This window comes from Nycticebus coucang, chromosome 2, assembly GCF_027406575.1.
Source record: "Nycticebus coucang isolate mNycCou1 chromosome 2, mNycCou1.pri, whole genome shotgun sequence".
Taxonomy (NCBI): Eukaryota; Metazoa; Chordata; class Mammalia; order Primates; family Lorisidae; genus Nycticebus; species Nycticebus coucang.
The window spans coordinates 59,951,754-59,967,795 of NC_069781.1; the positions used below are offsets into that span (position 1 = coordinate 59,951,754).

At 38.6% G+C, this 16,042-nt stretch overlaps 1 protein-coding gene across 2 annotated transcripts in view; it reads right to left on the minus strand.

Annotated features, from left to right (window-relative positions):
• Nucleotides 1-16,042, minus strand: part of ADAMTSL1 (ADAMTS like 1) — a 1,032,656-nt gene that overhangs the window by 245,535 nt on the left and 771,079 nt on the right. For both annotated transcript variants that reach the window (XM_053571995.1, XM_053572002.1), the window contains 2 exons: nt 13,179-13,336; nt 980-1,091 (listed from right to left, as the gene is read on the minus strand). In XM_053571995.1, the coding sequence (XP_053427970.1) occupies nt 980-1,091; nt 13,179-13,336 (270 nt within the window). The remainder of the gene's footprint in view (nt 1-979; nt 1,092-13,178; nt 13,337-16,042) is intronic.

Genomic DNA, 16,042 nt, shown 5'->3' on the forward strand with positions numbered 1-16,042 from the left:
AACATGCAAATAATTTTATACCCATTAAATTAGAAAAACTTAAAAAAATGATAATCCATGAATACTGGCTCAGTTGGCAATGAATCTAAAATATTCACATACCGCTTGTTATCCTTCTGGAAAGAATTTGGTAATATATGCCAAAAACCACAAAAATTCTGAAATTCCTTGATCTAGTAACCTCACTCCTGAGTATTTATCTCAAGGAAATAATTTGAAAGAAGAAAAATACTTAAGGTATTAAGTTATTCATTACATTGTAATAGTAGAAAAGTTTAAGTGAAATAAATGATCTGCTATAGCGAAATGTCTAAATAAATGATTGGGAAATAATTCAAAACAATTATTATGTAATCACTATGATTATGATTAGCAAATGGGGCAAAAGAAAATCTTTTCCAGTGACACAAAATGCTGTCTATGTTGCAGATATGATGGAGCAGATACAAGAATTTACTTTGTGACTTTTCAGGAGAGATGTATTGTAATGAATAGATCAAGCAAATGACATTCCTTTTAATGCAAAAAGCTGAAAAATAAAGTCTAAGTCAACAGTGCAGTGAATTTTTTTTTTCTGCTGACAATAAACTATTTTCCCTAGTTTAGTAAGCCTAACAAACCCTCTTCACTTGATTCCTAAATAAATGTCCTTACTTTAGCCAGAAGAGTAGTTTATACTCAAACGAATGCAAGTATTTGCCTCAGGACCAAGCTATTGCCAAATTAGGATATTTCTAGTCCCGTCCTTCCACAAAATCAAGGAAAAAAGTAAAGATCGTTTCCTCTAATGGGACTCTACAGACAGCCAATGTTCAGGGGTATTGAGGCATCTGCTTCAGGATTTGGCTCCATTCAGAAGAAAGGGTGTAATCCACCGCAGCACTCAGTTTTCCTCCATGCTGAAGCTACTCTGCTCTTACAACAGCCACGTCTTTCCTTGCAGAAGCCCAACATTTCCAGAGTCAGTGAACACCATTACCTCCTCCACACGTTGCTGAGCAAGGAAAGAAATCCGTCTCCCTCCATCGGTGGATGATAGGCTGATAGAAGATGAACTGCACAGCACTGTCGGCCGGCCCCGAGTTACGGATCTGCGGGAGACAACAGGAAAGCACAGCTAGTGCGACAGGGCCGTGCTTTCTGGGCCCCTGCAGCTTTAGACAAGGACGTATGGGAGGACAGATGGTCTTTGTTTGAGGGACTGCATGGGGGAGAGGTGGCAAAGCCAATATCATTGACCTCACCGTTTGACCAGCGAATGGTCCCTGCGTAAGCCATCACTATTGCCACCTCTTCATTCTGTTGCTACCGAACAAAACCTTGAGTCTGATAAGCTTGACTCAACTTGTGATTCCACTACCATATTATCCTAAGCCAGGATTTCCTTTCCCTCCTTATATTTCCAACCTCTCTGGTATAACAGATTAAATTATGTGGATTTGTAAATGTGGGTTCAGAAAGAAACAATTTGTCCTAAGAAAATTATAAATGCCATGTACTGCAGAAAATGAAAGCTACTGTGTTTTGTTAAAGAGAAAAAAACAAACAAACAAAAAAAACAAACCAACCCAGAGAGTCTAAGAAGTAAGTAGCTCTTTCCTTTCAGAGACATACATGGGTCTTTCTGTCAAAGTGGTAATTCATGTATTTTAATGTGCAAAGTTGCCAGTTGGAAATGTGCTAAAATGCAAATTCCTGGGCCCAAGCCAAAAAAGTAGGCAATTTAAATGTAGATGGTCCAAGAACCAACCTTTGAAAAACACCAACTTATATTATATAAGCAATTAAGTTCAAATGAAACTAGTGCTTATGGAAATTACAACTTCTTGCTACTCCCTTTTTTTTTTTTTTTTTTTGAGACAGAGTCTCAAGCTGTTGCCCTGGGGAGAGTGCTCTGGTGTCACAGCTCACAGCAACTTCAAACTCTTGCTTGAGTGATTCTTTTGCCTCAGCCTCCCAAGTAGCTGGGACTATAGGAGCCCTCTCCACAACACCCAGCTAATTTTGTTGTTGTTGTTGTAGTTGTTATTGTTGTATTAGCTTCAAACCCACCACCCTCAGTGTATGTGGCTGGCGCCCTGATGACTGAGCTACAGGCGCTGCCTGTTCCTCCCTTTTTAAAAGAGGGAATGTGAGACAATAATTCCTTTATGGTTCTTAAAAGAACAAGGTTGAGAAAGCATACTTATACTGAAACAGAAGGAAATTAAATAGTTGATTTCATGAAGGCAGAAAGATGTGCCTCACAACATTTAGACTTCTGGGCAAGGCTCAGGCGACTTACTGTATGAAAGTATAGTCCAAGGACAATTAGAGAAGCGCTTCTCAGTCTAACTACATTACAGCAATCCGAGAAGCATCAGTCCAACTGAATCCTGGGGACTAAGTCTTTGGTAGGTATTTTTAAGTTTTGGCATTGGCTCAACTACCCTCCATCTGGCTAAATTGATGGATGTGGCCTTCAGATGATTTTAAAGATAGCCCCGTGTCTTTGTTGAATTTAATAAGTGGATTAAACATCTAGGATGCAGAGAAAATAAGAATACTGAAGAGATGGTGCCAAAAATTGTTAAGTGTTAACTCTAGATCAAGTTTTGTAGTTTAGATGAGAAGAACATGGGAATGCTCCTCAGAAAGTTCAAGAGAGGTGGAAAGGAGAACGAAGAGAGAAAACCTACAAAACATCTCCTATTACCCTGGGATTCTGACCTCTGGAGCAGCTAGGTCTTTTCTAATTAGAATAAACAGTGATATGATTCCTTGCTTTAAAACAAAAACAGCTGAAGCAATACAGTGTCTTTCACAAAAGGGAGAGCATGGTCTCTCAGTCCTATGTGTCAGGTACAAGGGTACTAACTGCTTGCTTAGGGATGTAGTATTAATCACATTCTTTGGAAAGCTCTTCTTTTTTAAGCTCACAAAAGCTTGTAACTATGTTCCTTTCGGCTGCAGACACCATCTTCCAGTAATTCACCAAAATGACAAACACAAAGAAAAAGAGGAAAGACACCCGATACATGTCCTCTAGGCCTTTTAGAAAACTTGGAGTTGTTCCTTTGGCCACATATATGCTAATCTACAAGAAAGTGATATTGTAGACATTAAAGGAATAGATACTTTCAAAAAGGCCACACAGATGTTATCATGGCAAAACTGGAAGAATCTACAATGTTACCCAGCATGCTGGTGGCATTGTTGTAAACAAACAAGTTAAGGGCGAAATTCTTACCAAGAGGATTAATGTTTGTATTGAGCACATTAAGCACTCTAAGAGCCAAGATAGCTTCCTCAAACACATGAAGGAAAATGATCAGAAAAAGAAGGATGCCAAATAGAAAGGTACCTGGGTTCAACTGAAGTGCCAGCCTGCTCCACCCAGAGAAGCCCACTCTGTGAGAACCAATGGAAAGGAGCCTGAGCTCCTGGAACCCATTCCCTATGAATTCCTGGCATAGGAGGCATAGAGCATAGAACACAGGAGAGCCAAGAAAGTCAGTTGAATGAAAGCATAAGGTGTTGGAACCTATTCCCCATGAATTCATGGCAGAATAGTCATACAAAGACTTTGTCACATTCAATGGCAAGGTGCCTCCCTGAGCTACTGGAACCTTTTTCCCATGAATCTTGGCATAATAGGTATTAAAAATAAAAGCCTACTACTACTGTAAAAAAAAAAAAAAGCTTGTAACTCTCTTGGGATGTGTGGTTATCACACTGGAAAGCCCTATTAGAAGAGGGCTATCATTTGAACAGAAACTCGATGAAAATACTTTACAAAATAGAACATTAGACCCAGAGAAGTGGATATTTTTGCAGGGGTTCAGTCTGGAGTGCTAGAAACCAAATGGAGTTCTGGGAAAGTGAGGGGAAAAAATTAGTGAGGGCCAAAAGCGAGAAAGATATAGCAATACTTGGAGAAATCTTGTTCTAGAACATTCATACAGTGCCAGAACTTCCCTTTTTATCTGGCTAGAAGGGCAAAAGGGTGGAGCAGGTCCTTCTTCCCAGCTCTCTAGAAGTTAGCAATGAAAGCACCTCATGCCCTAAGACAGTGGTTCTCAACCTTCCTAGTGCTGCGACCCTTTAATACAGTGCCTCATGTTGTGGTGACAAGAAGTAGCAAAGAAAATAATTTTATGGTTGGGGGTCACCACAACATGAGGAACTGTATTAAAGGGTCATGGCATTAGGAAGGTTGAGATCCATTGCCCTAAGAGGAAGAAATGAATGACAAAAAGGAGTTTGGTTGTTAAGAGGGAGGGTTAGTAAACACTATGCAGAAGAAAAGCAAATAAGCAACTTAGAAAGAATATTGTTCTTAGTGAATTCAATAAAAAATATGCATAATGACCATAAATGATGAGGCTGCATGCTTCCATTTGAAAACAGATGGGAAATGAATGGTGAACTCTTTATTTCAAATAGATGAAACCAATCAGGAGGAATCCAAGTCTCTGGCCACATAATGTGACTTGGTTTCTCCCATCTTGATAACATTCCTGCCTGTCCTTGCTGGATAGTCACATTCTAGCTGTAATAATGATAGCGAACCCAGGAACCAGCACTTACTACATTTCCTGCCATGTGTAAGGTATATTTTAATCATATGAAATCTAACCTTTACACTATTTACATTACAATGAGAAAAATGAGGCTCAGAGAAGTTGAATGGCTTGCTTAAGGCTACACAGCCAAGGCACAGCAGAGCAGGTGTGAAGTTAGGTCTGCCTAGCTCTAAAGCTGCTGTTCTCTTCATGGTACCAAGAAATCTCCACAGGAGTATTGTGAAAATGTATGCATTTATCTTTAGCTGTTTCCTTCTATTTATCTTCTCATTCGTTTCCTAATTTTTACATATTAAAGTAGAAAGAATGCTTAAAATAAAAAAAAAATAATAATAAGACCAACCTAAGGTCTGATTCTAGTGACCTGACCTGCTTATGGAGAAGAGCCTGCCATGGTCTTTTTCTTAATTCCTGAATGCTCAGCCCCTTATCATCATTCACGAACTCTAAATCCTCAAACAGCAGGTTCTCGTTCTCAAGACCATGCTGAAAGCTTCAGTTTGACACATTTGAATTTTGGTGTAGGAAACTAAACACATCTGGCTTATGTAATTTTGACCTCCCTATATTAATAAGAAAGGAAGATGTTCTGAACCAAACTCTTCTCCCTATCATTATGTTTCAGTGTTTTAAATTCAACCTAACGATGTCTCACACTAAAAGTAAATGGGAAGACAAAACCGGGTCTCTCTCCACAGCAGCTGATTGCCCTGTCAGGCAGGGCTGGAGGGCAGGTGCAAATGTGTGTGTGGGGTTGTGGTTGAACTTTAAGCCCATGTCAAACCAAAGGAGAAATGCTCACAGACATCAGCAAGTTCACAGTGAGTCTCCCACTAATGTGCTGTGAAGGCACTTTTTTCTTTTTAGTGGGCAAAAGGGTCATTTGTGAGCTTTGGGATGTTCCCCAACTAAGTTTCTCTCTTTCACTGATGTAGAAACTTTTGCCCCAGTTGGGCCAGTAGTGGGGCTAGTAGTCAGGGCTCCTCAGCCTCCTGTGGCTGTAGTGAAGTCCCTGCTCTGACGGAGACAGGCAGGCAAAGGGATCGATGGTGACCTGCTGCTACAGGCCTCTGAGCTGGGACCCCTGGTGTCATATGACTTGTTCACACTGCTCTCGGGGAATCAGGATGTCATGACTCGGGAAAGCTTAGAAACAGTGGAAGTGTACATGCCTGCTAGGGAGAGAATCCAGTGGGAGACTGTTAAATGCTTCCATCTACTGTATTTAATTTCGGGCTTTCCTAGCAGCAATACTGTATCCTGAAGAATTGCTGTAAAGATTGTTAAAAAATGCTTATGTTTGGGTTTTCACAGGTAAGTATAAGAATAAAATATTGGTTACAGAACTGTGCCTATAAATACCTAATTTTGATATAATTTCTATTTCATTGCTTTTCTCCTTTATATCTTGTGAAATCCCTGGAGGCGAGTACCATGCATCCTGCTCATCACTTTCTTCACCGTCATCTACAAGGTGTGGCGTACAGTAGGTATCCAAACAATTAACGAAATAAATAAATGTATGAATGAACAATTGGGTTGCCTACTAATCATGGTCCTTTCAATTACTTTAGGAAATAAACTATTATTTGTGACAAATTCTTAGACTAGTTGACATCTTTTTATATGTCTTATATGTCTATCAATTTTTCTGAAGATGTTACTGAACATCTTTATTGTTTCATGAACAATACATTCATGAAAAAAAAAAAGAACAGTGTTATCACAAAACACCTTCCACCCAAAAGCACTTTCTACCTTCCTTTGAAGGCTATCAGTTCAGCTCACAGGCCCTTCGTTCAGGGTTGCATAAGAGAAGTTGGCTGTGGTTACAGCTGCCCACAACCCTAGAGTAGGCAGAATAGTATAGTGTAAGGGGCTTGAAAGAAATGCTGTTATTTATTGGTGAAACATTAGCTTTAATCATCCATTGTTTGAAATACCTGACACTTTTGTCAGTTGGAAATGCTGCCTAAGATAAGGGACTAGTGGATAAAAAAGATATAAAATTACTAGTACTCAACTTTATCTTTATAATTGTTATAGGGTATTTTAATTTTTCTCCAACCCCAGACCTCAGTATTAGAAGATGCTGCAGTTCAGCCCACAGGCCCTTCATTCAGGGTTGCATAAGAGAAGCTGGCTGTGGTTACAGACGCCCACAACCTAGAGTAGGGCAGTAGATCAAACATGTCTCTCTGGCAACAACAGATATAATGTTGGCTAAAGAACAAAGAGGGTGGAGAAGACCGATCAGGAAGGAGATGCTGAGGGGCAGAGCAGACGTGAGTCTACTGAAAGGACTACGCCAGCGCCCAAATGGAGGAGGAGGGCAGAAAACAAACACCAGGGCCGAGCCGAAAGTGAGAGAATCTGTTCTGTCTCTGTACCTTAAACCCATCCCACAAGAATAGCAGTATATTCTAATTAGCTTACTTCTAAATTCTTGGACTCTATTAGCCAAAAAAGGTATATTTACTAGGGGACTCAATAGCTATAAAAGTTGGTAGGAAAATGAATCACTACTCACTATTTACTTCTTTTCTTTCCTAAAATTGATTAATTTTTTTTTTTTTTTTTTTTTTTGCAGTTTTGACTGGGGCTGGGTTTGAACCCATCACCTCCGGTATATGGGGCCCGCACCCTACTCCTTTGAGCCACAGGCACTGCCCCTAAAATTGATTTAAATTTTTTTTCTCAAGAACATTTAGCTTAAGATGATGATTTTCCCTTTTATGAGCACAGGTTGACTGAAATGGGGAAGCCGTGTAGAACAGCACAGGTGACAAGACGAAATCATAAACATTTGCCAAAGATCAATCTCCAGTGGAGAAAGAATTGATTGCAGATGCTCCTTGGAGTTATGTTCTAATAAACCCATCATAAGTTGAAAATTTCTTAAGTAGAAAATGCATTTAGTATCATCTAACTTACTGAACATTGTAGTTTGGCCTAGCCTAACTTGAATGTGCTCAGTAGACTTACATTAGCTTGCGGTTGGGCAAAATCATCGAACACAAAGCCTGTTTATAACACAGTGTTGAATATCTCATGTAATCTATTTAATACTGTTCTGAAAGTGAAAAACAGAATGGTTATGTGGGTACTCAAAGTACATGCATTTTTTGAATGGTATGAAGTAAAATAATGGTTACTCAAACTATCCTATGTTGAGAGCCATTTGTATTTCAGTCCTATCCAAGATTCACAGCCTGCCTCTGTCTCACAAAGCCTTTCTTTCTTTTTTTTTTATTAAATCATAGCTGTGTACATTAATGCGATCATGGGGCACCATACACTGGTTTTATAGATCGTTTGACACATTTTCATCACACTGGTTAACATAGCTTTCCTGGCATTTTCTTAGTTATTGTGTTAAGACATTTACATTCGACATTTACTAAGTTTCACATATACCCTTGTAAGATGCACCGCAGGTGTATCCCACCAATCACCCTCCCTCTGCCCCTCACCCCCCTCCCTCCCCTCTCTTTCCCCCATCCCCCTATTCTTAGGTTATAACTGGGTTATAGCTTTCATCACAAAGCCTTTCTTAAGCACATTAGCTCATAGTGAATATCTATGGTTTTATTGTCCTTTTCATTTTCATACTCAATTATTTGTATCATTATTTCAAAATTTTCTATCTAGCCATTTATCTCCCAAGTGACATTATAAGCTAAGAGAGGGCAGCTAACATATTGATAGTTTATCTGCCCCATTTATCAGTAGCAATTATCTCCTAAATGAAGAGTATATATTTAATATATATCTTATATATGTATACATGAGCACACACACACACACACAAACACACACACGGAAGTTCTACAAACTTAAAAAGCAGAATCCCATTACTTTGTGCATATTATTTCTCTCTATTCCCCTCCTATTATTTCCTGCTGTTATAACAACAATTTGGGGATCCTGAATTACATGCAAGGTTACACTCAAGGCTGTCTAGAACACAATATGAAGGCATAATCTCTGCTTAATGCTCTAACCAATACAAGCAGAAACCAGCTTTCTATTCCCTTAGAATTCTCAAAAAAACTACTTTGGCAACAAGTGGAATGATGCCAATCTTCCTAAGCAAATTTCCCCAGTATGAAAATGGAAATGCATTGTGTAAATTGTCCTCTACAGAAAATAGCTATTCTCTAGTTAGCAGTGTATGAACTGTGAGTCAGTGTTCTCAGCTCTGAGTATGCTTTTCATTTTTTCTTCTCCTGAATATTTCTGCCACTGTGGTAGCTTAGGTGATTATCAATCACTTTCCTCTATATCTAATCTGGTTTTCTGCCTAAACTTTTCAAACAGAACAAACCAGAATGGGTGTAGAATAGCTGTTCTCACAAATGGAGCTGAGTTGGAGGTTCTAAGAAAGAATGGGCCTGTGACTGAGAAAGACCCTTTCATATCTGGGAAAATTATTCTCTTTGAATCTGCAGCTTCAGAACAGATGTGTGTGGGATGTATTGGAAGACGGGGATACAAAGCCATGCAGTCATCCAGCCAGTAGCCAGATCATCCCTAAAAGTTAATGCATTGGCACATGTCACCATCCCTTTGCTGTCACGGCCATTTATCTTAGTGGTTACACCTGTGAAATTGTTCCTGGGTATACTGCTTATTAATTGATCAGCCTTTTATTATCTCCAGAGAAGCAGCTTTCTGCTATTATGTGGGTTGAGTATTGTTATTGGTTTGAATGGAAGTTAAAGCATGGCTAAAGAAAATACAGTGTCCACATATAGCACACAATGGAATACTATTCAGCCTTAAAAAAGAAAATCCTGTCATTTTCAACAACATGGATGAACCTGGAGGCCATTATGTTAAATGAAATAAGCCAGGTAGAGAAAGACAAATACTGCACAATGTCAGTTATATATGGAATCTAGAAAGTTGACCCCACAGAAACAGAGTCGAATGGTGGTTACCCGAGGACTGGTTGAGAGGGACAGCAGGAGAGATGTATGTTAAAGAATACAAACTGATTTAAATGGAGGAATAAGTTTGAGAGCTCTATTGTAGAATATGATGGCTATAGTTATTAAATAATAATGTACCATATTCTTGAAAATTGCTAAGAGATAATTTTAAGCATTCTTACCAGAAAAAATAAGCATATGAAGTAATGCATATTTGAATCAGCTCAGGTTAGCTATTCCATAATATATGGATATTTGAAAACATCATGTTGTACACAATAAGTATATACAATTTTATTTGCATATTAAATGATTAATTACTTAAAAATAAAAGTAGAGAATTGGTTTCTGTCAGACAGTTTTAAGAGAGATGTCCACATCTTGAAAATAAAACTCTGCCATGCCTTTTTAAACCTTTAAAGGACTGTTGGCAGAGCTCTCTACTCAAAGCTTGTTTAAGTTCCAGAGGTGTCCAACCATTTATTTTTTCTCTGCTGCCCACTGGAAGAGTAAGAGCTGTCTTGGGCTACACAGTAAATACGAGAAAGTAAATACAAAGAAAGCTGTTTAGTAAACCAAAGGTCTGTACACTCTTGTCGTGATATCCAACACCACAGATGAGCAAAAAAAGTCCTCATAAAATCAGCCCACAGCCTGTGGGCCACAGATCGGACACTCTGCTACACTGATCGCTTCCTGCAGGATGTCTGGTTTATTCCACTTTCTGAAACACCCGACTTTACACCACCAGGTCACACAGGGTAATCACACCATCCCAAGGATCATTCTATTTTGCTGATTATAAGGAAGGATTTTGGTGTTTCTAATAAAATTTATCAATGTGAGATTGATTTTAGATTTGACCTGGGCATGGTGGCTTATACCTGTGTGTAATCTCAGCACTTTGGGAGGCTGAGGTGCGAGGATTGCTTGAGGCCAGGAATTCAAGACTGTCCTGGGCAACATAGCAAGAACCTGACTCTACAAAAGTGAAAATAAACAGCACAGCCAGGTGTGGTGGTGCACTCCTGTAGTAGTCCTAGCTACTCAGGAGGCCGAGGCAAGAGAATCACTCTCCTTGAGCTCACGAATTTGAGGCTGCAGTGAACTACAGAGAGAGACCCTGTTTCTAAAAAAAGAAAAAAATCTATAAAGAGAATTTGATTAATCATAATATATATAAACATAATACAAAACAGACTACACTTTGAATGCTAGTAAAAGTTGGATTAATACCATGTGTTTAATTTTTAATACCATGTGTTTAATTTTTAACACCTAGATTATAGAAAATGATAAATAGTCAAATGGTAATCTTTTATTTTCAGTTATATCTTTGGGGGAAATTTGGGTGGGGGGAAGTTGTTTCATTACAAACACAGAAAAAGATATAATTTTCTTCTTTTTTCCTATACTTTATTAAATCAGCCTCTGGTTCATTTTAAAGTTTGAGTAAATTAATTAAATCAGCCTCTGGTTCATTTTAAAGTTTAAGTAAATTAATTAAAAAATTACATAATCTACCTTAGAACAATCTTACATTTATTTGATTCTCATTTTTTTAACCAAAACCATAAAAAAAAAATATATATATATATACACTCGTAGAAGCAACATGTTGCTGAAAGAGTCATGGACCAGAATTTAAGAGATGTTATTTTTAGTCCTGGCTTACCGTTGGTGTGAACTTAGGTAAGTCGCTCAACTTCTCTGAAGCTAAGTTTCCTTGCAGGTATAATAGAGATGTCAGCATACTCTACTTAAACAATTTTGTGTTAAAGTTATTTATTCATCCAGCACTTACTAGAGCTTATTGGGATCTTTTCATGGAGATATGAAGACAAATATAACTCAGTCCCTTCCCTTAAAGAACAGAGTGGGGAGATGTAATGTAAATAGGAATTTGTGGTTGGATTCAGAGTGCTCTGGAAGGAGGAAATCCTGCAGATCAAACAGGAATTAGTAAAGAAAGTTGAAGAAGAAAAGAGCATTCCTGGTAGAGGGTGCAGCATTCTGCAAAGGTAATGAGTTATAAGAGCAGAAGGTGTGGGGGACCCTATGAGTCATTCCTGGTTGAAACAGAAGGGAACAAGTCAAAGGTGAAGTTGGAAAGGTCGACCAAATCTAGCTTATTGAGGGAACAGGTGCTATACTACGGATTTCCCTTTTCACCTTAAAGCAATAAGGAGAAGTGAGGGACTGTAAAGAATTATGGAAAGGGGAATCTTGGTTTCAGAAAACTGACTCTGCAGGCAACATAGACAATGAATCAGAGGCTGGAAAACCAATTCAGAGCCATAGTATTAGTGCAGGTGAGAAAATGCAAATGTCCAAACTAAGACAGTGACAAGAAGGATGGAGAAGAAAGAACAATTTTGAGATGTTGTGCAAGCAGGCTGAACGGGGGCATACAGGAACAGGGGAAATTAGGCTAAGTTTCTGACTTGCCTGGGTAGATAGTGTATTCATCCATAAGACAAAAAAATAAAGAAGATAAAACAAGTTTCTGGGCCTAGACAAGTTCAGTTTTGGAATGTTGCACTTGTTGTGCTCATGGAATATCCAAGTGGTGATGCTCAGAAAAAAGGAAATGGGCTGGATGAGATGCATTTGCCAATGCAGCAAGCTAAATGTGAATAATGTTACTTGAATCCAATTCTATATTTTCAGTATATGTATTAACTCTTGCAAGGCCACTAGGGAAATTACTATTGTATACATAGTCTATTTAACAGTACTCTATGGGGTTCAAAAAATACAGACATCTTTCACTTTTTTACTAGATTTTCTTGCTTAATGGAAATTTCTTAAACTATTCCTACTATAAGCTACCTCTGATGGCTTGTAGCTTCTTGCTCGTGTTCATGTGGCTGGCATCTGGACTGGATTAAGAAGAACTAGCATGCAGATGGAGACAAGGACAGTATTCTGGAACCCTTCATCCATCCAACATTGCTGTCTATCACATTTTCCTATATGCATTCTTACTTCCAGCTGCCATGGGGTCATCGAGCCTTAGCTTAAATCAAATGTCCTCTGGCTCCAGGTCCCATGATGAAAAATTTATGAAGTCCTGGACACATTACAAGTTTTACAGCTTTACAGCTGAAATCCTTCAGGTCCTCCTGACCTACTGAAGGAAAAAATATGTTCTATTTTATTGTGATTCCCAAATGTTCTAATGTGTGCATTTTTTCCAGCAGAATGTGCATGTTGCTTCCAGCAATGTGTTTTATATTTCCTTGAAGAGTAGGGAAGCTCTGATAGAAGGAAACAACTTCATCTTGTTGCCAGTACAAGAGACAACAGAACTTGCCATGGAAAGCATCATTAGTTGATCAAATCTATGGATCATCAGTTTGTATTTCTCTTTCACTGAGGAGACCCTACAAGTGTCATGACTGTGTATCCTAATTGTTTTTCAAACAGTTTATATCGCCTAATTAGGTGAGGGTAATTTTGTTAATAATACACAGAAAGATTTTCCCATAACCTTAAAAATGTATGTTCTTGTAAACTCCAGGATATAGCTAGTTCAACACCTAGAATCAAACATTTCCTGGATAACAAATGGGCTTTTCAAATAAGTGTCAAAATCTAAAATCTCCTTCTCTTCAAGAGATTATAAATAACATCAGTTTGGATGTGGCTTAAAAATGAGGTCCCCAAAAGGGCTTACCTTGACAATGAAATCTGCTGTCAGTGGTCCAGCCATTCTCAGTATCTCCTTGTCTGGAAATTTCTGGAAGTCCACACTAGAATTGTCCACAAGAAAGGTGCCTGTAGAGCTGAGACTGTTTTCACCTTTAGCCCCCTGGAGAGTTTTGGTTTCCAGATCTACGTAATCAAACACATGAAGAGGAGAGAAAGATGTTCCCAGGGCTACCACAGATCGCATGCAAGCACATCTCAAGCAACAAAGTTTAGAGCTGACAAAATGGAAACCGATATGAATACATATATAGGCGCTGCTGGATCACACAGGAGTTTATGCTGCAAATGACGTTATTCTAAAACTCATTCCTCAAGCATTCAAGGCTCTCTGTCAAAAAACTCTTTGACTCTCTGGATGATGATGACCTTATTTGGGCATCCCCCTTATGATAACCCTATTCCTTTGGCTAAACCATCTCCTATCAATTCCAATCTTGATGGCCATCAGCCTAGGAAACCTTCCAGTTTCTTTTTGCTGTGAGTTCCAGGGCACATCTCTTAGTTGCCTCACTACCTGTGTGACTTTATATTCCTGCATTAACTTGTGCTTGTTTATATGTTCTGGTTGTTTATTGTGTATGTGCTATTGCTCAAAATGAAGAAACGATAGTGACTTAAGAATAGGAACTATCCTTTATGGTACTCTCTCTTTGGAAAAAAATTCTTTTTGATACTGAATTTACTTTTATGTAAATATGCATGTATGGTATTTCGTAAGTACTGAAGAGAGAAAGAACTTGATTCCCAAAGCATTCAAATCTGGCCAATGGAAAAAGTGTATAGAGCATTTTTTTGCTGTAGGAAATCAGAGCATGCTGGGGATGATGGTAATTATGATGTCTGTTTCAGAGAAGACTAGTTTGCCTTGTGACTGAGAGGAGATGTCAAATAATTGCTGCATGAAGGAAGATAGATGGACGAAGGTTAAAGGTTCCTAAAACCTGCATGAGAACTTTCCGTTTGGCACTGCTCCTTCAGCAGAAAGACACAGTGGGGCTTTGAATTAAAATCAATTTTAAGCTCTCTGGAGGTACTAAAGTACCCAATGTATTATTCTATTAATGCTTGTGAGCTACTTGAAGTTCTCTACTACAAGTAATACTGACAGGTGGAAAATATTGATATTCAATTAAATGTCTAGTAACTCTCCGATGAAGTCTATGGAGACCTTTTTCTAGAGTAGGCCAGGTGTGACTCCCCTGTTCTAGTGCAGAGGACACCCCACAGAAGAATATCAAGGGGAAGCACAGGTGTCACCAGAAGAAAGTAATGGCACTGCATCTCCTTCCACTAGTTTTCCTTTCTCAAGCTGCCATACTTGTAGTTACAGAAATACCTCCAGCGCATGAAACAACTTAGTTTTGGAAATATCCTGGAGTTCTAGACCTGATCTGAGCATCCGATTCCATTTAATTGTCAGGCTCACAGCTATCTTTCTCAAGGTTCTTCTGATTAAAGATGAGCTGGAGGAGGACCAGACTGCCCAGCCTCGTTCAGGGTTGACCCTAACTATTTTAGGTTGGTCTCATACTAAACTAACTTTCGGAGTGAAGTGATGAAGAGCTGCAGGGAAACAGGGTATCATTTACTCCCACATTATCTTGCTGAATTACACTCTAAATACAAAAGAACAAAACAAAACGAAAAATTCTTTACTTACACATATGCTACCAAGTGTATGTTCATTGGGGAAAAGGGAAGATTCCATTTTGCTTTTCATCAAACCCTTTGGACAATCAAATCAAATAAGGCTTATTCTTCGGCTTCTTAGGGATCACATAATTAGGAAATCTGAGAAACTAACACATTTGTAAGAGTAAGTTTTCCTCTCAAATCTACTGCTATAGATTCTTTCTTCTTCAAGGAGGAGACAGTCCCCCTCTTGGTGATGATCTTGGCCTGAATATTTTATTTCAGTCTCTGTCACTGCTCATAGAAATACTGTTTTTCAGTGGTTAGCTCTCTCCAGTTATTAAGGGGAAAAATGAATGCTTTGAGGGGTAACAGCGCCCACACACATACTATCTTTTGACATGTGAACACTGCATTTCATAAGGTTGTTCGGCATTAGAAAAAAAACTTGGATCCATATTAGGTCACTTATCAGCATTTTTTGGTTTTGCCTGAACTGTACTTTACTTAATCCTTTCCTTCACATGACCCTTCAAATCTCACCTCTTTCCTGAAATGTATCTATTTTCAGGAAGACTATGGTAGGCTATGTGAACTTTTACAGGCTCCAACTTGTCTTTCTCTTGTTTGTTTTTACAGCATGATTTCATTTATAATCTAATTGCTAAAAAATAATGCTTCCTACCTAAATTTGTTCATAAGCATGTGTGTAAGAGGGGAGAAAGAGCAGAAGATAACAGACGGTTTTGTGGGAACCCAGGAACAGTCAGAGTGGAGGAGATCAGAAGTGCTCAAGGAACCAATGGAAGTGAAGCCTTTCAGTGAAAGGGAATTTTGCAGAAAATGCTTGCATCTTGTCTCCCATCCTCTTTGTTTTCCCCTATAATTTTCTGCCTACAATTAAAGATGTGGCTGTGTACTGCTACCTTGGCATGATGGAAGATCAATTCTTGTAGAAACCCTGGAGAGGCTCTGCTACGCATTCGACATTTGGGATCATGATTACCTTTCAATCCTGAATCCCAATAACTGCCTTTAAGATATGAGGGCTCTGAATTGTCTTTAATACATGGGATGTTTAATTATAACACTATGGCTTTCTCTAAATGCTACAGTGTTCAAGTTGTTTGTTCCTCTGGATTAATCAAATACTGAAACATGAGAACAGGAAGAAAAAGAGAAAAATGTTAGAAGATG